The sequence below is a fragment of the Schistocerca nitens genome, chromosome 1, assembly GCF_023898315.1.
Source record: "Schistocerca nitens isolate TAMUIC-IGC-003100 chromosome 1, iqSchNite1.1, whole genome shotgun sequence".
Lineage (NCBI taxonomy): Eukaryota > Metazoa > Arthropoda > Insecta > Orthoptera > Acrididae > Schistocerca > Schistocerca nitens.
In genome coordinates this window covers 507,019,610-507,047,191 of record NC_064614.1, presented here as the reverse complement: position 1 = coordinate 507,047,191, position 27,582 = coordinate 507,019,610, and the positions used below count along the sequence as shown (strand labels likewise).

Below are 27,582 nucleotides of genomic sequence, written 5' to 3'. Positions count from 1 at the left end.
GTTTCCAAACAACAAATCATGTTGTTCTTATTACACAATAATGTCCTGTCCAGATAGCACCAGTTAACACCAAGGGCATTATTCTTTGAACTCATGCCTGAAGATAAGCTCACATTACCCATTGTTTTCTCTGCAGCCCCCAAAAGGTCTTTAATCCTCCAATACCATCTATTTATCACACTGTTTATCTCTCTGAAACCCATTTCTGTACAATGTGATGTAAATCTACAAATATTTCTAATTCCGTATAACTGTTGGCGACATTCCATTACACCACATTCTTAACATAATTATTAATTTTCTAATTTTATATTTTTTTCACCTTCAAATAATTTGGTTCTCACTGTTTTCCTCTTCCACTGCTCATGTTTTTCACTTGTATGCTTTTGTTTTCAGTCTCTCCTCCTTCCATCCTTTGTTTATTAAACTGCCGTCTATATTACTGATTCATCCTTTGCTAAGAGTTATGTAGTGTCCTCTCTCCCCTTTTGCATTTTTCATAGTTGATGTATGATGTATGTATGTAATATGCATCCAAATACTGATTGGAGATTTGTCTAAATTATACAACACAGCATTTCTAAATTTTAGACAAAAATGCATTTAATAAGGAATGAGTGTAGAATTTGGCCTACAGTATAGATCAGTATTTTAGCAGAGTATTATTTTGTACTCACCTAATTGTCACTTCTAGATTTAGCTGAACCGAGTGAGGTAGCACAGTGATTAGCACGCGGTACTCGTATTCAGGAGTATGATGATCTAAACTTCCCTTTTGGCCATCCTGATTTTTGTTTTCTGTGATTTCCCTAAATCGCTTAAGGAAAATGCGAGGATGATTCCTTCAATCAGCATTGCTGATTTACTTGACCAATCTTCCTTAATCCAAGAGGATTTACCATCTCTAATGACTTCGATGTAGATGGGACATTAAGCACTAGTCTTTCTTCGTTTAAATATATTTTGCAGAATGGGGGCAGGGAGAATTATTAATGTTATCACACTGTAGCTTTCCCCATTTGTCTTGATCTGTTGTGTCAACACTGACAAAAGATTCTGTGCGACTTTCTCCCTCTTACTTTATAGTCTTGTTTCCTTCAAGCTTTCTTCCTTTTAACTTGTACCAGGTGAAGAAATAAGTGTTAGTAAACAACATGATACCATGCTGATAGACCACATGTGTCATCCACATGCTGGAAACAGGAGCTTGCATGGGAGTATGGATTTTGAGTGGGCAAACACAAGGAAAAAAAATCAACCTGTTCTATTAATCATATGATCTAGACCAACACAGCCTCCTCACTGGATCATCATTCCATTAGATCTGAATAGAATTAGCACACAACATGAATCAGGCTGCCACCTTCTCAATGGATTAGGCTGTAAACAAATTTTTCATCTCATCATATCCCTAACCAACATTTGTAACAATTGACATATGAGCATAACGCAAAATCATGCAAACACCATGACACCATACTTGAAAGAATGTACTGATTGACAGCATTGTGTGCTAGATCCAAGAAATCACATATTATTATGACAGCAAACGTTTATTTATGGATCTATCAGTTGATACTGCTTTGTAGCTGTAAGTTCTTCTCTGTGCCTGTTATTGTGTCATTTAGTCCTTGGAGCCATTTTTGTGGTTTGAGAATTTCCAGAGATTGAAGATACTTCTGTGTGATTATCAAAATATTGTTAGCTTCTGTGATCAGTTACTGGCTTCAGAAAAACAGATGGATAGTGACGTATTGCCCTGACACATGCGGCCACATACATGACGTTGTGGCAATTTATCCGTGTTGTGTTAGATTAGATTCATTTTTCGTTCCATAGACCCAAAAAATGAGATGATTCTCGTGGGTGTGGAACATGTCACAAAATATAACATAAAACATTTTAATATAATACTTTCTACCGTGATCACTTGTCAGGAGATCGTCAAAATAGGTGAATACAATGTGGTAAACTGAAGCGGCTAATATTTACAGAACTAACACACGGTCAGGATGAAACACTGTTATGAACTATTAATAAATTTATCTTACACAAAATACCTAATCTTGACTGTTGTTACCAAGTGCTGTCAAAACTGAAATCTAACAGATATTTTTACGTAAGCTGGCTTAACAGTCTCTGTTAAGATATTCATCTATGGAGTAGCGTATCAGAAAGTTTTCAAACTCTGTTTCAACCTTGCTTAATCTGAACCCAAGTTTATAGTGGTTGCCTTCAGTTTATTGAAAATGTGTGTTTCTGAATATTAGACCCCTTTTTGGACCAAGATAAGTGATTTTAGGTCTTTATGTAGATTGTTCTTATTCCTAGTATTGATACTATGTATTGAGCTGTTGGTTGGAAATAGAGATGTATTACTTGCAACAAATTTCATTAAGGAATAAATTTTTGTTTGTAGGCTATTATGTTAGTGCTGGGGTTCCATACAGATTAATGTAACACACAATTAGAACTCTTAACTTTACTAACAAAACTGCTAATTGTGTGTTTGGTCAACTAAATGTGAAATGTGGTAACATAGACATACCAAGCAAAAGAGAGATTGCTCTTATTTTGTTTCACTTTTCACTTACTATCTACTAGTCACTTCATCAGCTGGTGTATTTATATTTATTCGCACATTTCGTCTCATAGATTTTCATACTTTTGCTGTATAATACTAAGCACTAAAGTTCTCAAAGATTTCAAGAACATCTTTCTCATACTTTTGTTCTCCCAATATTTATCTTAGTATCACTCCTTATCACAGTATTAAATAGGTAAGATGTTTGCACTGATAATAGTACTTGTAAGCACATAAGAAGTAGGTGTTGAAAATTATTCCAACACCCAGCTACCTAATTTTTCTAGTAAGAGCAAAAACTAGTCAAGTAATTAAGCAAGGAAAGGAGAAGGTCATGGTAGAAGTTCATGGGAGAATTTTGTTTCTGTTGTAGAGTCCCATTGAGAAGACTGCAGGGAAATGTCTGCAGTGCCAGTCAGTAACATTAAACAATCATTTGTCATCCCCCGTTAATATTTTCCAAGTGATGAAAAATCTTGAGTACATAACTTGGAAATATGGAAGCATCCGATCCCACCCATCTGCTTTGACCCAAGACGTCACAAATACGGCGGAAACGACCATAAACGACAATTCCAATATGGCGCATATAAAGTCGTTACATACATATTACAAAGACGAAAATACATCGAAAAACAAACACACACACGTTTCACAAAAAGCCTAATGACTCTAATGGGACAAGCGTGGGAAATTGGGGGTTTTTGGGTGGGGACAAACTAAATATAAACAAATTTGGCACCCAACCCCGTACAAAACCACGCAAAACGATGAAAAAAATTGGCATCACAAAGCTCACCAAGTGCCACAAAACACAATATTATCTGGAATCGGACACTTCCCTTGACCTATATAGATCTACAGCAACTCCCAATAAATTGGGATCGAACACTTCCCTTGACCTATATAGCTCAACAGCAGCTCCCCATCCCATCTCCCAATACAAATACCAACACACACCACCAAACATTACGAACGGACACTTCGCTTGACCTACATGAATCTACAGCAGCTCCTGATGCCATAAATTGGGATCGAACACTTCCCTTGACCTATATAGCTCAACAGCAGCTCCCCATCCCGTCTCCCAATACAAATACCAACACACACCACCAAACATTACGAACGGACACTTCGCTTGACCTACATAAGTCTACAGCAGCTCCCGATCCCATAAATTGGGATCGAACACTTCCCTTGACCTATATAGCTCAACAGCAGCTCCCGATCCCATCTCCCAATACAAATATCAAAATGCACCACCAAACATTACGAACAGACACTTCCCTTGACCTACATAGATCTACAGCAGCTCCCGATCCCATAAATTGGGATCGAACACTTCCCTTGACCTATATAGCTCAACAGCAGCTCCCCATCCCATCTCCCATTACATAAACCAACATACTCCACCAAACATTGAGATCAAACATTTCCCTCCAACTATATAGCTCAACAGCAGCTCCCAATCCCATAAGTTAGGAACAAACACTTCCCTTTACCTATGTAACTCAAAAACATCTCCCAGTACCAATACCAACCTTCACAGCCACAAATTTCAATGAAACTCTTCCCTAGACCCCAACACACAACACATACACTGAAAACAAAAAAATGAAAACTTACCACAAGAAAGTTCCAGCCCCACAAACTAGTTTGGCCACCACAATCTCTCTCTCTCACACACACACACACACAACACACACACACACACCAACAAAAAAATACTAAACCAAAAGAAAAACCCAACCCACACACACCTCAACCCCCCCCCCCCCAACCAACAACCAATCCAACCTCCCCCCTGACCCCAAAATAAAAAACCCACAAACAAAAACCAAATGCAACATAAAAAATCTCAATCACACACTACAACTCAACAAAAACTTCAACAAAATAGATCCTCCACAACTAAAACAAACACACTCCCCCTCTCCCCCCACCTTAACAAATACTCTACAACAAAATAAACCACCCATCCCACCCTGAGCCGCAGCCACCCACCCACCTACCCAGCCCACCCTAACTAACCACTTTCGGCCTATACATTTTACCCACAGCCCTTAAGAAAACCCGAACAACACAATAGCCCTCTGGGACACTCTTCCGCCAACAGTACTCATCTAAATGAGACTGAAGGTTGGAAGAGCGCCTCTTCCCCCTCCGAAGAACTGACTTAACTGCCCCCCACATCCCCTCTATTGTATTAGTACAAGCCCCTGTCTCATAATTCTTAAACTCTAAACTGTGGTTCACTACTAAATGATTAAATCCCCTCTCACCCAACCCCCCATAAGAAGAAAAAGCATCAGAAACTATTGTGGACCCCGGCTCTATATATTCCTCAATTAACCCCACTAATTCGGCCTTGGACCTCCCTTCCTTAACCCTAAAAACACATTCGGAACCCCCCCCCCCTCCCGGAACAACAGCCCCCCACACCCAAAGACCAGCCACAGGCTTCCCCCTCCCATACTTCCTTTTCCCAAACTGTGACTCGTCCATCTCCACAACAATCCCATGCGCCCCCAACACTGAACACACGTAACGACAACACGAATACCAATCCAGAACGCTCCTCTCACTCACACCAGTCTCATGCGCGCAAAAACTCTGTGGGGATCTATAACAAAAATAATAAGTAACAAGTACAATCTCGCGCATGCCCATCCTAGACTTCTCAAACCAGGTACCGCGCCGTATGGAACGCCATATGTCTCTTTCCGACAGCACCACATATAACCGTCCCTGGTCCGAGAGGCCGGAACTTTAACCAACTTCATTGCTTCACGGCACACACCGCACTTCACCACCTCGGCAATTAGGCCAGAAAGCTGTAGGAACTTAATCAGTTCTTAAGCTGTGTCCCCCATCATAGCCCAGTTCTTAAGCTGTGTCCCCCATCATAGCCCTCAAACGAGAACTATTTATCTTATCTTTCATATCCATTCCTGAACAAAAAACCACAACCGATTAAAGTTAATAACAATACCACCCGACGTACAGCGATCATCACTACATTAACCTTCACACAAAACCGTTAACTCACTGAAACAAATTCCGCTTCAAAAATACGCAAACAGCACTTGACACTGAGCAACAGCAAACTGAGCCCAATACACCAAACAAACGAAAACCCTGAACATACCACCAGAGGGCACAACAAACCACAACATGACGACATCTACAAACACGGCACACTCACAAACCAAACTCCGCGCTGTCATGACGTCACACACCAAAACACCCTTATGTCACGGGTCAAAGCCGGCGCGTGATATCGGACGCTTCTGTCGACCCCACAATTTGTATATTTAGAGAAAGGTTTTCGCATGCAGTGTTGACTGGAATGCACTTTTTGAAATTTTAAACATAGCAGATATAAAATATTCAGGGTGTGAAAGGTTTACTAGAACTTGTATGGAAACTAAATTGAAGTTATAAGAGTTGAAACTACATAAAAGGAAAGCAGTAGTTGCAAAGGCAATGAGACAGGGTTGTAGACTATACTCCATCTCATTCAATTTGTGTATTGAGGAGGCAGTTATTGGAACTAGAGAAAAATTTATAAACTGAATTACAGTTCAGGGAGAAGAAATCAAAACTTCAAAAGTTTTTTTATGACATTGTAATTCTGCAGGAGATGTCAAAGGCCTTGGAAGATCAGTTGAACAGAATGGACAGTGTTTTACAAAGAGATTATGAGATACTTGTAGAGAAACAGTAACAAACAGAGAATAGAAGACTTTGAAATTAGATTCGATTAGATTTACTTTCATTCCAATTGATCCGTAGTGAGGAGGTCCTCCAGGATGTAGAACATGTCAGAAAAACAACAATACATGACAGATATTTACAACTCAAACAAATAAGCTAATTTACCATTCCACAGGTCCCAAGTGGCATGGTCGTCATTTTTTAATGAACGCTATATGAAAGAATCATTTTACAAATGCCAATGCATTGAATTTAAAATAATTTTTATTTATTTATAGGGTAATAAAAGTGTAATACAACTACTAAATACTTATTTACAATGAACACATTACTGCACTGAACTGGTGCAGAAAGATTGTACTTACACACACACACACACACACACACACACACACACACACACATTTATTTATTTACAATGAACACATTACTGCACTGAAATTGTGTAGAAGTTATATTGTACTAGAAACAGTCCACATGGGGAAAATATATAAAGAGGCTGTGACTTACCAAACGAGAAAGCTCTTTATATAAATAATACAAATCAGTTGGTTCTACTGAGAAATTCATCAGTGGAGTAGAAGGAGCTGGCCACCAGTAAATCCTTTATGTTTCTCTTAAACTGAATTTCATTGGTTTTTAAGCTTTTTATGGCTGCTGGCAAGTTATTGAAAATGTGTGTTCCTGAATAATGCACATCTTTCTGTACAAGACTAAGTGACTTTAAATCCTTGTGAAGATTATTCTTATTTCTCGTATTGATTCCATGAATTGAGCTGTTGGTTTGAAAAAGTGATATATTTTTAATGACAGATTTCATTAAGGAATAAATATATTGGGAAGCAGTAGTTAGTATCCCTAGTTCCCTAAACAGGCTTCTGCAAGATGTTCATGAGTTCACACCACATATAACTCTTACTGCACGTTTTTGTGCCCGGAAAACTTTAGCTTGGCTTGATGAATTGCCTCAAAAAATAATCCCATATGACATTATGGAATGAAAGTAAGCATAGTATGCCAGCTTTTTCATTTTTATATCCCCCATGCCTGACACAATTCGCATTCCAAATAGAGATTTGTTAAGACGCTTCAGCAGTTCTGTGGTGTGCTCCTCCCAGTTGAATTTATTATCAGGCTGTAATCCCAAGAATTGAGCACTGTCCACTTCTTCTATCTGCTTGTCATCGTATGTTAGGCGTATACTCGTGGGACACCCCTTACATGTTCTGAACTGCATGTAGTGTCCAGAAACATCACCCAGGCTGTGGCTAAGCCATGTCTCCACAGTATCCTTTCTTTCAGGAGTGCTAGTTCTGCAAGGTTCACAGGAGAGCTTCTGTAAAGTTTGGAAGGTAGGAGACGAGATACTGGCAGAAGTAAAGCTGTGAGTACCGGGCGTGAGTCGTGCTTTGGTGGCTCAGATGGTAGAGCACTTGCCCGCGAAGGCAAAGGTCCCGAGTTCGAGTCTCGGTCGGGCACACAGTTTTAATCTGCCAGGAAGTTGCATGTAGTGTGTTTTTTCAAAGTTTAGTGACAGAGAATTGGCTAGGAACCAGTGATTAATGTCCACAAATATTTTATTAGCTGACCTTTCTAAGACTACACTTAATTTGCTATTTATTGCAATGTTTGTATCATTGGCAAACAAAACAAACTTGGCCTCTGGTAATGTTACTGATGAAAGGTCATTGATATACACAAGAAAAGGTAAGGGCCCTAAAATGGAACCTTGTGGGACCCCACATGTAATTAATTCCCAGTTGGATGATGCCTGATAGATTGATACATGTCTCTTTCCTAATAACACACTTTGTTTCCTGCCAGAGATATAAGATTTGAACCATTTTGCAGCATTTCCTGTTACATTATAATATTTTAATTTACTTAAAAGAATATTGTGATTTACACAGTCAAATGCCTTTGACAGATCGCAAAATATACCAGTTGCCTGCAATTTTTTGTCTAATGAATTAAGCACGTTTTCACTGTGTAGATAGCCTTCTCAATATCAGAACCCTTTAGAAATCCGAACTGTGACTTTGACAGTATGTTATTTGAGATAAGATGGTTATAAAGCCGATTGCACATTACTTTTTCTAAAATTTTTGAGAATCCTGGCAAAAGTGAAATTGGACGGAAATTTGATGCTATTTCTTTATCTCCCTTCTTAAACAGTGGCTTAACTTCAGCATATTTCAACCATTCAGGAAATATGACTGGTTACACAGATAGCTTAATATGTTACTTAACTCAGAATCACATTCTTTAATTAACTTTGTTGGTATTTTGTCATACCAACTAGATGTTTTTGATTTTAATGATTTTATGATGGATATTATTTCTGCTGGGGTAGTGAGGGTCAAATTCATATTATGGAAGTTACTTGAAATGTCTGGTCTTGAGGTATTCCATAGCAGCATCTACAGAACCTGACAACCCCATCTTGTCAGTAAAGTTATAAAATATTTGTTAAAAAGTTCTGCAACATTATACACGTCTGTCAGGAATGTATCATTTACTCTTAATGCTATTTGTCCCTCTTCATGTCTGGTTCTACCAGTCTCCTCCTTCACTATATCCCATATAGTCCTTATTTTGCTATCTGATATGACTGTCTTTTCCTCGTAATGTATTTGCTTTGATGTCCGTATTACAGTCTTTAATATTTTGCAGTATTTCTTGTAATGTGCTATAGCATCAACATCGGAACTGTTTCGAATTGACAGATACAGTTTTCTTTTTGTTTTACAAGATATCCCTATTCTTTGAGTAATCCATGGCTTCTTTGTAGACTTTGCTCTAACCTTGGTAATTTTTTGGGGGAAAACAGTGTTCAAATAAGGTACGCACTTTGTTAGCAGAAGTGTTATATTTTTCATTCATGCCATGAGCACTGTAAACATCAGTCCAGTGAATGTCTCTGAGGAGTGTCCTAAAATAATCAATTTTTGCCTTATTGATTACCCTCTTGAGCTCAGATTTAACAGATTTTATATCCTGTTCAGTATTAACAGTCAACAGAAGGAACTGCGTGTCATGGTCTGAGAGGCCATTGACTATTGGTTTTGTAATATAATTTTGTTCATTGGACTTTTCCATAAAGATATTATCAATGGCTGGCTGTGTACAATTGGTTACCCTAGTGGGGAACTTTACAGTGGGAATTAAGTGGAATGATAGTGTTACTAACTCAAATATGTTCTTATTGGGAGAGTCTTCAAGGAAATCTACATTGAAATCACCAGAAACCACTATTTCTTTGTTTTTGGTTGTTAAATGAGCCAGTACAGCTTCAAGGTGGTTTACGAACAGATTAAAGTTACCTGCAGGTGCTTGATATACACTTAATATTATGAAGGATTTTTTGTGAAATTCTACTTCTGTTGCACATGCTTCCATATGCTGTTCTGGGCAAAATTTATGAATGTCTGTGTTCTTAAATTTATGACAGTTCCTGATGAATGTGGCAACTCCTCCTTTCTTGATTTCTGATCTACAAAAGGGAGATGCTAACCTAAACCCTGTGGTCACATGATGTTCAGAGAGGCAGATTATGTCAGCTGGGTTTGAAGACTAATTCACCTATGCAGATAATTAATTCACTAATTTTATTTCTCAGTCCTCGAATATTTTGATGCAATAAAGATAGCTGACATTTCACATTGACTGAGTTAAAATTGGGTAGAGTTAAAATATCTGCTGACTGTTGTTAATTCTTAACCAATATCTGTTTATGCTGATGTAATAAGCTAGAATTATGTTTTTTGGTTTTTTTCTCAAACTGAAGGTTTGTCTCAGTCCTAACATCTCTTAAAATTTGATTTCTTTCTGTCCTCGCTACCCTAATAAAGGATCTTTTCTGAACCCTATAACCACTGGTATTTTATCACTCATGACAGTGCCTTCCCCCTTTAACTTTCCTGCTATTTTCCCAGCCAATTGACCCTTCCCCTTCCTGTTGAGGTGAAGGCCATGCCTAGTATAATCCCACCTATTGAGAGAATCAACAGGAACCACACCAATGTGTGACCCCGCACCCGACATAAGCAGCCGTTCCAACTCCAAATTAACACTCTTGACAGAAGAGTTCAAATGAGGTCGGTCATGGTGCCCAAGAACAGATACAAACTCAACACTAGTATGCTTCGATGCTGATGCAATCTTTGCCTGGTCACACTCTATACTGCACCCAGGATCTCTGTCAATACTATTACCTGCTCCACCCACTATAATCATGGTGTCTTCCTTAGTGAAATCTTTGCAAAGTGATCCTAAATTCTCTGTCACCTGCTCCAGACCAGCACTAGGTTGAAAAAAATTGGTGACCTGGTATTCTGACCCTAGTTCATCCTGCAAAAGTTGGCCAACACCTCTTCCATGGGAACTATCTAACAACAACACTTTCTTTCTCTTTACTGATTTCCCTACATTCTTACTTTTCAATTTGCTGCTGAAAGCTTGTTGTGCCCTGTCTACACCTGCAACTGCTTGAGGCTCACCAGCTTCTAACTGAAGCAACAGATCAAATCTGTTTTCCACATTCACCATGAAGCTGTCAGACAAAGTTCTAGGCCTGTTCCTCCTGTTGCCTGTTGCCACTTCCCACCTCTCTTTACCCTTCTCCCTCCTTAACCTATCAAGATCTCCCCTGGCCTTGTCTAACTTAGCCTGAAGGGTGGCAATTTTCCCCTCCTGTTCTAGTATCTTCCTGCCTCTACTACAAATCCTACAAAACCACTGATGAGTCTCATTTACTTCCCCTATTCCCATGCCACTACAATCTCCCATATGGAAAAAACTACAGCACCCATCACACCAAAACCCCGACCTAACAATTCTACGGCAGGTCAAGCTCTTTTCACTCATGATAAATGTAATAGAGTATTAAGAATAAGTCAGTTAAATTACAGATAAACACGAAAATATGGTTCCACAAATTTGGCCTATACGCAACTGTGTGTAAACAAAAACTACAGTGCAAAGTTTCTGGATTGACAACTTAAACTTTACGCTACTTTCCAGAACTGCTAGTTAAATAATGAAGAGGTATGCTACAGTTAAATTGCTGGAGAGAGCAAAGAACAACTAAACAAAATTCTATAGATTTACTGCGGCAAAATACTACTGTACGATATTTTCGCATTTTCTGCTACATTATGTAAAGAAAAATGAAACCTTTAATGGTACACTTAAAAGGCACACTAATACACCTATTCACCAAGTAATCAGTAGTAAACTATACGTTTTATAATTTAAAATGACTTAACTTTAAGAGAACATCAAAACTCGCACTAGTCGCCTGGCTGCAGGGTTGCAGAAGAGTGAAGAAGATAGGCTGGGTAGTGTGGCTAATTGAAGAAGAAGTATTGAATCAAATCATGGAAAAAGATTTTTATGGCACAACTTATCAATAAATGAATTGCTTGGTAGGCCACATCCTGAGACATCAAGGAATAGTCAGTTTGCTGATGGAGGGAATTGTGGTAGTTAAAAATTGTAGAGGGAGACCAAGGCTTGTCTACAGTGGCAGGTTCAAGTGGATATAGGTGGGCTAGATATGCTTGCACAGCATAGACTAGCATGGAAAGCTGTACCACACCAGTCTTTAGATCGAAGACCACAAAAACAACCCCATTGAATGACAATCGGAGCACCACATTCGACGTCAGAAGACTTACCACAGAGAAGGAAACTTACATTTTACTTCAGAAAACTAAAAAGCTTGTAACAGCCCTATTTCCTTCAGAGTCAGTGTCTTATTTATCGCTTATGATATGGCATGAAGAACAGATTGGCACTGGATATAAATTACTACTACACGAGACGTCAGATCAACAGAGACAATCCCTGATATTTAAATGAAATATGGTTTGAAGGGCTTCATACTGACTTCTGTTGGAAGATCATGATGATTCCATAGCTGCTATATTACATTCATTATCAGGTGTCAAAGAGTTGGTTTCACAAGTAGTGTAGGAGAGACCATTAAATGGATTACCAGCCACTATTCTCTTTTAGGGGCTGCATTGATGAGGACCCTATTTTTTATGTTACATTTAGGAGTCATCTTTGTTCTTTACTAATATAATCTTCTGCTGGTAGCTGTGCAAAAGAACTTTATGTTTGGAAACTTCTAAATATCTATCTTGGTACTGCAGTGGAATGAGTAAAGACAACCATTCACCATACAAAATGGGGGCTATAACCTGTTAGCAAAGTGTCATCAGTGCATTTGAAATGAGTCTCTTGGATATGCACAGTGGCCTTGACTGTGTGAAGAGCTCTAATTCCTCCATTTGAACCAATTAAAATGGTAAATCTCAGATTCCTAGCAGGAGTCCTGCCAGTCCTCTATAATAGTATCAAATTTTTCACCATGGTTCAGCAACCACTGTGCCCATGGCCATGAAACATTGCATATCACAGGGATCTTGGAGTAACAAGCTATAATTCACAACCGGATTAAATTAACAATTGTTTTGTTTCGCCAACCCCCTAACTCAGATGATTCAGTTGCTGAACAGTTAAAAGAAAACTTGAGTCTTATTTCAAAAAGGTACCTCACCCATACAATTGTAGTTGGGGGTGACTTCAATTTACTCTTGAGCTGTTGGCAAAAAAAGATGTTGAAAGCTGATGGTAGGCATAAAAGATCATCCAAAATTGTACTGAATGCTTTCTCAGATGATTATTTTGAACAATTAGTTCAGGAGCCCACTCAAAGTATAAATAGTTGTAAAAGAATGCTTGACCTCACAGCAACAAATAATCTTGAGCAAATAGGGAGCATCCTGTCAAATACAGGGATTAGTGACAAAGCAGTTATAGTGAGATTGAATAGCATAGCATCCAAATCCACTAAAAATAAACACTAAGTACAGCTATTTTTTTTTAAAAAAAAAAGCAAATAAAAATTTGCTCTACACTTTTCTGAGATAGTTCCTGCTATTGCTATCTAAGTGTGGACCGAGTGTGGTTTGAATTCAAAGAAATGATATCAATGGCATCTGAGAGGTAAGCAGTGTCAACTGAGACATAAATTAATAAGAGAATATTCTGATCCATCATGGGACACAAAATAGTTCAGAACACTGTTCAGAAGCAATGAATAAAGCATTCCAAATTTAAAAGAAAATTATGTTCTGTTACCATTTTCCATTCTAATTTCAGTTTCTTTTCTCAGGTGATGTGAAGCTGTTTTGCTTGTGAAACATTTTCTGTAGACAGGCTCCATAGCTTCAATGTGTTTAAAGAATATCACTGTAGAACCTCCAGCTGCTGTTGTAATGAATGTTTATTTCTGGACACCTACTTAAAATCAAGCAACTATCTACGTGTCACAGATTAACACAAAGCTTAAGGAAGGTGTCTGGACATCTAATAAATAATGTGTTTAAGTTGCTTCGTCTCTTTGTGCAGCTATTGTAACAGAAGCACCTGTTAAGTGAATACTAACACTATGCTCAATCATTGCATGTACCATTCCTCCAGCCGAAAAGAGCTGTACATGAATGACAGGCATCATTGTTTCTGACTTGAACGACAACTGCCAGACTGTTGCACCCATTGCAGTCAACAGCTGCTAGTAGGACCTCTTCTGTGTGTCAGATGAGATCTCCCTCCAGTTAGCCTCCCTTCCCAACTTGTCTGCAGTTTCTCTATTAACCATCTGACGTTGGAGGTTGCAGTGACAAGCAATCCACACTTTTGTACAAGTCTGTATTTGCAAGCTGATCAGACCCAACTCAGGCGATGAAGTGGCATATGCTATCTTAGGTATCTTCTCGTCAACCTTCTGCCCAGAGATTCTTGACCCTGGCACTGTCTGCCATTCATCGTTGGCTGACGTTGAATCAACAGGATCAAGTGTATCGTATGCAACAATGTAAAGCACCTCAGGTTTTCTGATGGCAGCCAACTCCACCTTGCCCGCATCTCATGGTCGTGCGGTAGCGTTCTCGCTTCCCACGCCCGGGTTCCTGGGTTCGATTCCCGGCGGGGTCAGGGATTTTCTCTGCCTCGTGATGGCTGGGTGTTGTGTGATGCCCTTAGGTTAGTTAGGTTTAAGTAGTTCTAAGTTCTAGGGGACTGATGACCATAGATGTTAAGTCCCATACTGCTCAGAGCCATTTGAACCAACTCCACCTTCATCTGAACACAACTCACACAGTCCTCAGGCAATTTTTCATAATCAGATGGAAGTAGCCAGGTGTGTGAAAGAATCTAAAAAACTGGTAAAGTGTGATGAATTAAGTAAACTAGGCCTGTTGAATGAACAAAGTACCACGGTTGCTGTAAATATTGCTTCTGAGACTCCCTATTGCATAATCTGTTGCCTTACGGAGCTATGTTTTCAATGGTCACTGACCTATTATAATCAGGCAGTTGTGACTTTCATGACAGTAGGGCTCTACATTACAAAATTCTCATGTGCATCCCTGGCTCTTGTAAATACATAGACAAGCATAATAGTTTAAAAAGCAAGGAGTAATATGTACACACAAAATCTAGAGATCATACATTTCCAGTTAGAAGTATCAAAAGAAAAAATTAATGTTAACACTTTGCAAAACTCAAGTACTACAGTTGTTCTCACCAATGCTGTGAAAGCTGACACATTTTCTTGAGATGCTTGTCACATAAAACAATGTAGTGCATATGTGTAGCTTTTTTATAATGCTACGAATGTGGTGAGCATCACCTCCAATTTTAAGAAACCATAAACTGAATGCAAACTACTTAGCAGAAAAAAATTATCTAGTAGAGTCCTGATCTATTATAACTTTTATGCAAAGAGAAACAATTGGAATTGGAGCCCAAAATCATTGTATGTCATATAGATACCTTACATTGTCTCTCGTGATCCAGTCCATTATGCTGTGGAAACTTTATTAACTGATTATGAAACTGGGAAATTTTGTCTCGTGTTGCACATATAATTTCCTCTGAAGTAGCATTTAGACTTTTAAGAATCAAAATGTATTGATATAGAATTGAAATTGATGAACTAATATTAACATTTTGAAAGAGAACTGGACTGTAAAACAGAAACTACCGGTAGCTATGTGTTGGGTATTAATTGGGGACTGGAAGTCAGTGTGACACATCAGACTAGAAAAAATAAATGTATATAAACCTTTATCCATTCATGATACTTACTTTTTTAAATGTGATTTTTGCAGAGATTAACAGAACCAAAGCTGAAGTCTTTGTACAGTGAACTGAAGATCCATGACAAAGAAGAACTGGTGTGGAAGAAGATGAAAGCAGATGGGTTAGACAAAGATGGCCTAGAAGAAGCAAAAATGAGAAAGCGTCTGATTGGTAAGTGATATTAAAATGGATAGTGCAGACAACAGCATTCTGATTTGCTTGTGAATGAATAATCAGTGGATATTAACAAATAATTTCATAATGAGATTTTCACTGTGCAGTGGAGTGTGTGTTGATATGAAACTTTCTGGCAGATTAAAACTGTGTGCCAGACTGAAATCCCAACTTGGGACCATTGCCTTTTGCATGCAGGTACTCTACTGCTGGGCTACCCACGCACAACTCACGACCCATCCTCACAGCTTTACTTCTGCCAGTACCTCATATTAGTTAATAGTCCACAACAGGTTGAAAATCTCATTCTGCAAACAACCCCCTAGGCTGTGGCTAAGCCATGTCTCCGCAATAGCCTTTATAGGAGTGCTAGTCTTGCAAACTTCTGTGGAGTTTGGAAGGTAGGAGATGAGGTACTGGCAGAAGTAAAGCTTTGAGGACAAGTGATGAGTTGCACTTTTGTATCTCCATTGATAGAGCACTTGGCCATGAAAGACAAAGGTCCCGAATTCGAGTCTCAGTCCAGCACAGAGTTTTAATGTGCTAGGAACTTTCAAATCATCTCATATTTTACTCTTGTCAGAATAATGCATTAATTATTTGCAACAAGGTAAACAGTGTACTAGACAGGGATCTTAATGGAGGTAAATGCCATATGTAGGCAGTACCCTTAAAATTCTACTTCACAGCTCAAGTCAAAGCTTTAACCTGCCATGGGTTTCCCTCAATTCTTTCCAGGTCTCCTTCTTCAAGTGATGCAAGTCCTGAAGCATTACAGAAGATCTTCTGTAATGTGTTAAAGGAATGGAGGATAGACAGTGGCACATTGAAACTGCGAGTTTTTCTTTAAGCGTAATTTATTGGTTCAGACAAAAGAACTACTATTCACAGACAAGAGGTACTGTGGACTGAGTCTCAGTCCAGTGTATAGTAGTCTCAGTCCAGTGTATAGTTTCAACTTGTCACAAACAGTTGTTTTACCTGTTAAAACAACACTCTAACAGTTTCTTATTACAGTCCTGTCATGGGCATATCCTGCCCTTTCAGACTCAGCACCGCCTGTGAGAATATTCATGTTGTATAGGAAGTTGTGCACAGTGATTTATATACATGTGCTGTCCATCCAAATGAATGGTCACTAGCAAACTGGGCAATGAACAGAGTTTACAGCACAATAGCAGAGCATGCAGTTGACCACAACATGTTTGACTAACTGTGGCCATTTCACAAAGCTTGTAATGACCATTAAGAGTCAACAGAGAATTTTTCAGTTGAAGACATATTCCTCGACTTCAAAAGTAGTAACTCAGGTTTATTGACCTGTTGAGTATGACAAAACTGGAGTCAGTAAGATAGCAGGAAGCACTAGGACTGGCAAAACCAAGTGAATTTTATCTCAATACGAGAGCATACTAAGTTATCCAGAATTGGCTGCCCTCCAGATAAGAAATTTTTCTGACACTAGTGACATGATGATTGTCACACAGCACCACAGTCAAAGCTGGCTAATGACTCCTACCCTAAAAAGAGACTAATTAGCTCACGGCACTCAAGAATAGTGCATTTAATCATTAAAGATTGCAGCCAAATCGCTCTATAAAATAAACAATTCATATGAAACCAACAAAGACTGTTTTCAGTGGCTTAAGGGGATTCTGTCTGTACCGGCGTTGCCACCAAAGCTAGATGACGAGAACCGAACTGCTACTGAATTCATTATATGAGGTGGGAATTCAGGCTACAAACAGATGACAAGTGTAAAAGTCTCAAAGACACTGTTTTGAACTTGAGTACCTTTGAATAGTAGTTAGAGATCAAAGTTAATGACTTTAACTTCTGATCTCTGAAAATTCTGCGTAGTATTCAGGACGAGTTTGCAACTAACTCTTGTTTCTGAAGCTTTCAAGAGTTTTACTTAATACAGAACAGAAGCAGTTCCGTTATCTGTCTCTATAAAGTAAACTTCACATATATAGTTTGATTGCTGTGAGAAGTTGAGGGATATAATTTAGGGAAAGAGATTACTCTTCCTCTGAAGAAGTAATAGATGTGCTAGAAGAGCTTTATATCAATGTAAATTGCCTACACGAATAAAATTGTGATAACTAAGGTCTGTAGAAGGCATTTCACCCCTGAACTTCCTCTAATTACTTCACCTAATAAAACCAAGCAAAAAACAAAAAAATTGATGGTGCTGAGCCACAGTCATACCATATTGTTTGAAAGAATAAATGACCATTTGACTGTATATTACTGTACATTACCTGCTTTGTGCTGACTTTACCTGATATGATGTCTTAATGTCCAAGAACTTTTAGCATTGTACTCAGTAACGGCATAAAAGCCGAAATCTAGATAGTACAGAGGAAACGTCAGTAATCTACAGTCAAATGCTGGTCTCAAACAAAACCAACCATTTCAGTGACTCCCTACTCCTTCTCATCTCTGAAGAATTTACTAAATTACCATCCTGTAGAACAATGCTGCCCAGCCTTAACTCAATTAAGCTGTAACAAAATGTAGTGATTCACAACAGCTAGAATAGTGGTTCGCTACAGCCATTTGGATCCCCCTCCCCACAATATGAGTTTCTCTGAATTACACAGCTGGCGATCCTCCTGCCTCAGAAACCCAAAAGTGCTATCACACCCGTCTCACAATACCTCCCACTTTACTTCATTAATGTACACTCAGACTTTTCTCTTTGTGGTCTCCCTCTCTCTCTGTGGCATATTCTCTTAGCTCCCTTCCCTCTCAACTCATTCCTCTTCATTATGTCTACACACAGCTTCCCTGCCAGCTCCAGGTGGGCTCACTGTTGCCACATTCTTGTCTTGTTCCCCTACCACCTCTTCCTCCCAGCTGTAAGCTTCCTTTCCTTCGACCCATCCATTCCTCCTCCTTCCTTGATCCTTTCAGAAATACCACGGTCTGCATTAGGAAGATCCTTGAACAGATCATCAACTGTTGTTTTAGGCAAGTTCCTAAAACATGGAATCTCAACTCTGTCATAAGAGGCAACTAGAAGAAGTCTCACACTTTTTGGTCCTATAAGTTCAGGTCCCATTTTATGGTTTGACCTGCCACTTTCCAAATTCTACAGGGGTGCGGATCTTACAGGGAAGAAACCTTACGTGGTGCATGAGTTCTCCATAGTGCCCTCAGATTCGATCCCCTGAACCTCTTGTCATGGCTTTGCATCTCCACCTGCAATTCAACTATTTGGGCGAGGACACTTTCCGGTGTATGTCATCTTCTTCCGTTGTCTCCTGTCCTCTTTCGCCCCCATGACAGTATTGGATTTCTCTGTGCCCATTATCCAGCATGGTAAGTAGTCCTATGTGGTGGGGCTGTCATGTACCCATTTGGTCGTAGCCTCCTGACAACATAGGGATCGCACTGCTGATGCCTGAGCTGTAAACTCCGCATGTATGCCAAGGAGTAGATGTCTGCCTTCCTGGGGCTTAGGACTCCTGGCAACAGTCATCATGCCAGGTGGCCTTTGCTGTGGCTAGGCAGCGCCCATGGGGAGAGCCCCTGATCAGAGTGGGTGGCATCAGGGTGGATGACCCTCAAAGCCTCAGTTTGTTGTTGAACACCCTGAGGATAAGTTTGGGGAAGTGACAGCGCTGTCCAAGATGAGAAGTGGTGCAGTCTTGATTCAGACAGTATCCCCAGCCCAATCCCGGGCGTTACTCGCTTGTGACCATCTGGGTGATATTCCTGTTTCTGTCACTCCCCATAAAAGCCTCAACATAGTCCAGGGGATTATTTTCCATCGCAACCTCCTCTTGCAGTCTGATGACGAGCTCCGCGCTAATCTAGAACGGCGGGGGTGTTCACTTCATCCAGCACATTTACAGGGACCCAAAGACAACAGGGTTGTTACTGGTGCCATCATCTTGGCCTTTGAGGGTGAATCAGTGCCTGAAAAGGTCAAGGTGATGGTTTACTGCTGTGACATTAAACCATGCATCCCTCCCCCTATGCAGTGCTTTAAGTGCTGGAAATTCGGGCACATGTCTTCCCGCTGCACTTCTAGTGCCACATGTCGAGATTGCGGACATCCATTGCATCCAGATACTCCCTGTGTGCCTCCTCCCACTTGTATTTACTGCGGAGAGCTGCACTCCCCCTCCTCACCAGATTGCACAGTACTCCAAAAGGAGTGGAAAATCATGGAGTACAAGACCCTGGACTGGTTGACTTACCAAGAGGCTAAACGTAAATTTGAATGATTACACCCTTTTCAGTCGACGTCCACAAATGCTGCAGCTACATTACCATCGCTATCACAAGTACCAGTCATACCACACTATATGCCATGAATAGTGGGCCCTCCAGGCCTCCAGAATACATCCGCCCCCTTGGTGGTAGGGGGAAAATCTCCTTCCATTGCTCCCAAAGTACCTGCTTCGGGAGCAAGGCCCCCCAAATGCAGGGGACATTGGTCCCCTGCCCCCAGCTGGAGAAGCAGCAGCCTCCTCTGGCTCCTCTTGTGCGGAAGAGCCCCCTCGGGACCCTCTCTCCCAAGTTCTCCACTAATGCCACAGTGAACACTTGCCAGTGGCTAAAGGAACCAAAAGCTGCTGGACGAAAAGCTTCACAGTCTTCCTCCATGACTGAAGCTGCTTCGGAGAAGTCCTCCCAGCAAAGCCCCAAAAGAGAAGCAAGTGGGCAAGCAAACAAAGAAGTCTGCTAAGAAAAAGGACCCTCTGGTGGTCCCAGCACCACCACTCCCTACCAATTCTGCACCTGTGGATGAGGTGGAGATCTCAGTGTTCCCCGAGGACCTGGTTCTCAGTGATACCTCATCCACAATAGGAATGGATACAAATACTCAAACCGATGGCAGCAGGTGACCCTGAGGCGTAACTTGCCTCCTTGCATGCTTCATGCCTTCCCAACCTCACGGTAATGTCATCCTCCAGTGGAATTGCTGCAGTTTTTTCCACCACCTGGCTGAGCTACGGCAACTGTTAAGTTTAACATCTGCTTTCTGCATTGCCCTCCAGGAAACCTGGTTCCGGACAATGCAGACCCCTGCCCTTTGCAGCTATAGGGGATATTGTGAGTACCGTAGTGACTATAGTAGAGTGTCAAGTGGAGTTTGTGTCTATGTCCTGAACTCAGTATGCAGTGAACCTGTGCCCATTCAAACCCCCTCGTGAAGCTGTGGCTGTCAGGATGAGGATGATGCAGGAAATATCTGTCTGCAATGTATATCTTCCTCCAGATGGTGCATTACTCCTGAATGCATTGGCTGCACTGATTCATCAACTCCCTAAACCTTTTCTAGTTCTGGGAGATTTTAATGGCCATAACCCCTTGTGGGATGGCACTGTGCTTACTGGCCAAGGTAGAGATGTTGAAACTTTTCTGTCTCAACTCGACCTCTGCCTCTTAAATACTGGGGCCCCCACACATTTCAGTGATGCTCATGGCACTTGCTCGGCCATTGATTTATCTCTCTGCAGCCCATGACTTCTCCCATCTGTCCACTGAAGAGCCCACGGTGACTTGTGTGGTAGTGACCACCTTCCCATCTTCCTGTCACTCCCCCAGCACCAATCCCCTGGATGACTACCAAGATGGGCTTTAAACAGTGCAGACTGGGAAGCTTGTACCTCAGCTGTCACTGTTGAATCTCTCCCACATGGTACCATCGATGTGGTAGTTGAGCAGGTCACTAGAATGATCGTTTCTGCGACATAAAACGCGATCCCTTGTTCTTTAGGGTGCACCGAGCAAAAGTCCGTACCTTGTTGGTCGCCAGAAATCGCTAAGGCCATTAAAGAGCTTTGGCAAGCTCTACAGCGACATAAGCAGTACCCTTCCCTAGAGCACCTAATAGCTTTTAAATAGCTCCATGTCTGCGTTCGCCAGCTTATAAAAAGACAGAAACAGGAGTGTTGGGAGAGGTATGTCTCGACCATTGGGTGCCGTATGTCACTTTCCCAAGACTGGACGATCAGACGTGTTTGTTGGTACCAGACCTTGAAGGGTGTTACTGGCATTAACATCAATGGCGTGTTATCTACCAACGGAAACACAATAGCCGAGCATTTTGCTTAGCACTATGCTCGAGCCTCCGCGTCAGAGAATTATCCCCCAGCATTTCGCAACCTCAAACAGTGGATGGAAAGGAAAGCCCTCTTGTTCACTGAAAGTCCCAGTGAACCATATAGCGCTCCATTTACAGAGTGGGAGCTCCTCAGCGTCCTTGCACATTGCCCTGACACAGCTCCTGGGCCAGATCGGATCCACAGTCAGATGATCAAACATCTCTTGTTCGATTACAAGCAACATCTCCGTGTCATCTTCAACCGGATCTGGTGCGATGGCCTCTTTCCATCGAAATGGTGGAAGAGCACCATTATTCCAGAGCTCAAACCCGGTAAAAACTCGCTTGATGTGGATAGCTATCGGCCCGTCAGCCTCACCAACATTCCTTGCAAGCTGTTAAACGTATGGTAAGTAGGCCGTTGTGTTGGGTCCTGGAGTCACATGGCGTACTGGCTCCATGCAGGGCCGTTTCCGCCAGGGTCACTCTACCATTGATAATCTAGTTTCCCTCGAGTCTGCCATCCGAACAGCCTTTTCCAGACGCCAGTACCTCATTGTCGTCTTTTTTGATTTACGAAAAGCTTACGACACGACTTGGCGACATCGTATCCTTGCCACATTATATGAGTGCGGTCTCTGGGGCCCGTTCCCAATTTTTATCCAAAATTTCCTATCGTTATGTACTTTCCATGTCCAAGTTGGTGCCTCCCATAGTTCCCTCCACATCCAGGAGAATGGGGTCCTTCAGGGCCCTGTATTGAGTGGATCCCTATTTTTAGTGGCCATTAACAGTCTAGCAGCAGCTGTCAGACCGTTGGTCTCACATTCTCTGTATGCAGACGACTTCTGCATTTCATACTGCTCCTCCAGTACTGCTGTCGCTGAGCGGCGCCTACAGGGAGGCATCCACAAGGCGCAGTCATGGACTCAGTTTTCAGCTGCGAAGTTGTGTGTCGTGTACTTCTGTCAGCATTGTACCGTTCATCTGGAACCAGAACTGTACCTTAATGACGATCCACTTACTGTAGTGGAGACATATTGATTCTTAGGACTGGTTTTCGATGCCCGATTGACATGGCTTCCTCATCTTCGTCAGCTTAAGCGGAAGTGCTGGCATCACCTCAATGCCCTCCTCTGCCTGAGCAACACCAACTGGGTTGCAGATCGCTCTACGCTGCTGCAGCTCTACAGAGACCTTGTTCAATCCCACCTTGACTACGGGAGTCTGGTTTATGGTTCGGCAGTGGCCTCGTCTTTGCATTTACTACCCAGTGCACCACTGTGGTGTTTGACTGGCGCGGTACACAGCACACATTCGTAGTTCTCCTGAGCATCTGAATTACCGTCTCCTTTTCCCATCCACAGTGGTTCATCTCTTGCATCGAAGGCCCAGGTCAGGGCTTACAATTGTGGTTGGCGTCCAATCTCTTCTGTCTGAAGTGGAGTCCTTGCCTTTACCACCTATACTCAAGGTCCAGTCATGTGCACCTTCACGGTGTATATCTAGGCCGAATCTTCGCCTGGACCTTACACATGGTCCTAAGGACTCAGTTAACCCCGCAACTCTTCGCTGTCACTTCCGCTCGATTCTTGACATGTACCGGGACCATGAAGTGGTTTACACCGACGGTTCGACGACTGATGGTCACATTGGCTTTGCGTGTGTTCATGGAGGACAAATTGAACAGCACTCCTTGCCAGATGGCTGCAGTGTTTTCACTGTGGAGCTTGCGGCCATTTCTCATGCTCTTGAGCGCATCCACTCATGGCCTGGTGAGTCGTTTCTTCTCTGCACTGACTCCTTTAGCAGCCTACAAGCTATCAACCGGGGCTACCCTCTCCATCCTTTGGTAGTGACCATCCAGGACTCCATCTATGCCCTGGAACAGTCCGATCATTCCGTGGTGTTAGTGTGGACCCCAGGCCACGTACAGGCTACACAGCCACTGCTTCTGGAGATCAGCAACCCTGTAATTGACCTCTGATCTTAATTACGCCACAACGTTTTTCAGTTTTGAAAGATGGAATGGCATAATCTCAGTACACACAACAAACTGCATGCCCTTAAGGAGACTACGAATGTGTGGAAGACTTCCATGCGGGACTCTCTCAGGGACTCTGTGGTTCTCTGCCGGTTCTGCATTGGCCATACGTGGCTAACACATGGCTAACACATGGCTACCTCCTCCGTTGCAAGGACCCACCTCAGTGTCACTGTGGCTCACATATGACTGTCGTCCACATCTTGCTGGACTGCTCACTTTTAGCTGCTCGGTGTTGGACGACAGTGCCTCAACAGCAGTTTTAGTTTTATCTTTTATTCTTGAGGGGGATTTTTATCGTACCATCTAAGGGTGGGCATTTAGCCTTCTCTCTGAGGTTGCCATCCTCCCTCCATTTTAACTCTGTCACACTTTCTTTGCATTTGTTTATCTTGGTGGTAGACTTTACCCTACATGTGTTCATCTCACCTTGTGTTTTTGGGGGTGGACATTTTAATGTGTTGCAAGGTGGCTGGTTCATCCTCTTTTATTATTGTGTCCAACCAGCGCAGACCATCTGCTCTATGGTTTTAACACCTTCTTCTGCTTTTCCTTGTGGTGTATGTTTTCCCTGTTTGCTGTTTGTTCCATTCGTTTTCTTTTTAGGTGTGGTGGGTGTTTTTGTACCTTGAGCCTTGCTTACATCAAGAAAAAGGGACTGATAACCCTGTAGTTTGGTCCCTTTATACCCCAAACCAACCAACCAATCCAATCTCTGAAACACTTCTGGTATTCATCTTTGGGGTAGCTTTCAGCTCTCTCGCCAACACATTTTTAATCATATCTATGTGTGTACTGTTTAAAGTTTTCTCTATTTTTGATAACATAAAAAAGTCATGTCCCGTGTCTGACGAATAAGGCAGTCAAGGCATAATTACAGCTTTATTTGACAAAAAGTTTATGTACAAGCACCAAAGTGTGAACAGGTGCATTATTGAATGTGCTTCCACTGAGACAGTTAAACTTTGGTTTTGCCTACATAACCATATACCCATGTTTCATCACCTGTTATGACACATTTAAGTAATTTTGGGGCCTCAGTTGCCTGAGACTGCAGTTATGTGTGTGGGAGTTGTGTTTGCGTGAGTGTGTGTGTGTGTTTTGTCATCTAATTTTGACGAAGGCCTTACTGGCCGAAAGCTACATTTGTGACAGTCTTTTTGTTGTGCCTATCTGTGACTCAGTGTCTCCACTAAATGGTGAGTATCAATTTTCCTTTTCACAATATTTTTACATTCCATCCTGGATTTTCCATTGTTTGACTACAATCAAACAAATGTGTCAGTGGATAAAACGGTCGTGGTCTAGAGTGAGAGAAAACATTGTTGTTACTTCTTTCAAGAAGTGCAGCATAAGTAACGCTCTTGTTGGCAGTGAAGACCATCTTATATATGAAGAGGACAATGAAGAGGAAGAAGAAGAAGAAGAAAGTTCAGATGATGATTTTCAGGGTTTTTAAGGTTAGGTTAGTTTTATAAATTAAGAATTTTTTTAAATCCAGCTTTTCAATCTAATGATAAAAATGTTATTAAAAAAAAATTGCTTAAAAATTAAGGTGCGTATTGTAGTCCATAAAATATGATACTTCATCAGCTATGAAGCTACATCTACATCTACATTTATACTCCGCAAGCCACCCAACGGTGTGTGGCGGAGGGCACTTTACGTGCCACTGTCATTACCTCCCTTTCCTGTTCCAGTCGCGTATGGTTCGCGGGAAGAACGACTGTCTGAAAGCCTCCGTGCGCGCTCTAATCTCTCTAATTTTACATTCGTGATCTCCTCGGGAGGTATAAGTAGGGGGAAGCAATATATTCGATACCTCATCCAGAAACGCACCCTCTCGAAACCTGGCGAGCAAGCTACACCGCGATGCAGAGCGCCTCTCTTGCAGAGTCTGCCACTTGAGTTTATTAAACATCTCCGTAACGCTATCACGGTTACCAAATAACCCTGTGATGAAACGCGCCGCTCTTCTTTGGATCTTCTCTATCTCCTCCGTCAACCCGATCTGGTACGGATCCCACACTGATGAGCAATACTCAAGTATAGGTCGAACGAGTGTTTTGTAAGCCACCTCCTTTGTTGATGGACTACATTTTCTAAGCACTCTCCCAATGAATCTCAACCTGGTACCCGCCTTACCAACAATTAATTTTATATGATCATTCCACTTCAAATCGTTCCGCACGCATACTCCCAGATATTTTACAGAAGTAACTGCTACCAGTGTTTGTTCCGCTATCATATAATCATACAATAAAGGATCCTTCTTTCTATGTATTCGCAATACATTACATTTGTCTATGTTAAGGGACAGTAAAATTCTCCTTCAAAAGTAATGGAGAGGGTAATTGTAAAGCCATTACGTTTGGCGGAACGCAGACGTAGAACAGATTTTTTTGTATAAAATAATTTGGAGTATTGGGCCACGTCATTGTAACTACCAAAACAGCTAAATTGCCAACTTTTCACTCTACAGTTTAGCTTGTTTAATTGTAATATTTGGAGATCCTTTCAGAAAGAATAGTGGTTTGGCTGCTTAGTAGGAACATATCAAAACAGATTTCCATACCCAGCCTCTGCACTTTACCTGAATTATTGTTTCTTGCCATCTGGTGATAGCTTCTCAGTGTGCAGAAGGCCACACATACTCAGCCACACATACTGCCAGTTTCAATACCGTTATTTGGTCATCTGTACAATTGATGAACTTGCAGACTCCCTCTGAATGCTGCAAGATGTTACAATGTGGAGTCTGAAAGGCATAGTTATTATACATAATTCATATGTGTGCTCAAGATTGCTATTTTTAACAAAAATTACAGCTATCTAATGCTGCCAGTGGGTCATAGAACTTGATGTTCAATTTGGTGTGTTGTTAAATGCATTTGGATCTTAACTGATAATGTAGTCAAATGGTTCCTACCTTTTCAGAAAATATCTTAAATGACTGCACCTTTGTGTGGCTCCCAATTGACTGAGGATGAGACAAGGGAACATATTCATACTCAAAAAAATCCAGCCAATCCTGACCTCTTGCAGAAACGTTTCCTTAAACAGTAGACTAATTCACAGATAAAAATGTCCAACAAATAAGTATAAAATTATCAAATTCAATTCATTATAACAAATTACTACAGTACTGTGACCTTGATGGTACCTTCATATTTAACTATTATTATTAGCATGCAAGTCTTTCTGCTGATGCGTTGTGTTCTCTCCTTGGGCACGTCCGAGAAATTCAAATAGTACTTGTACAAACATAAGTCAGATTACAGAATCATCTGTTATAACAAATTATTTCTATTCTATCACAAAAGCAATATCTACTTAATAAATGATTAGAAATATCAATATTGGTTTAAAATGGTATGTTCAAATTTTTTTGGAAATAACAGAGCTGCAAATCAATTTTTTTAGATATTAGGCACTTCATCTGAAATAACTTTATTCTTCCATTAAAAAGTGAGGCTGTATGTGTGGCTTTCAGATTTATATAAAATTTTGCACAAAGATTCATCATTGCAAAAAAGAAAATACACACATTTTGCACAGCACTCTGTAGTTTTTCAGAAATACAACATATCGCATGCCGGTAGGAACAGTGACACAACTCAAAAATGCAATACTTGAGAAATTATAACTTAAAGAATAAATTTGATAAAACTTATATTAAAATAGTATAAGATTCCTTTAAATTTCAAGTAAGTGTTGATGGCAGTAAATCCCATCATAATACTAACTTCACAGATGTTTTTTAGTGACAAAACTAAAAACTGACGTTTTATTGACTGGTGTCACTTTTCTGGTCAGGGTGTAATGTAAGTATTCTGTGCTGTTATT

At 40.9% G+C, this 27,582-nt stretch overlaps 1 protein-coding gene across 2 annotated transcripts in view; it reads left to right on the top strand.

Moving 5' to 3' along the window:
* Positions 1 to 27,582, top strand: part of LOC126253020 (alpha-2-macroglobulin receptor-associated protein) — a 71,052-nt gene that overhangs the window by 1,793 nt on the left and 41,677 nt on the right. For both annotated transcript variants that reach the window (XM_049954084.1, XM_049954092.1), the window contains exon 2: positions 15,484 to 15,625. In XM_049954084.1, the coding sequence (XP_049810041.1) occupies positions 15,484 to 15,625 (142 nt within the window). The remainder of the gene's footprint in view (positions 1 to 15,483; positions 15,626 to 27,582) is intronic.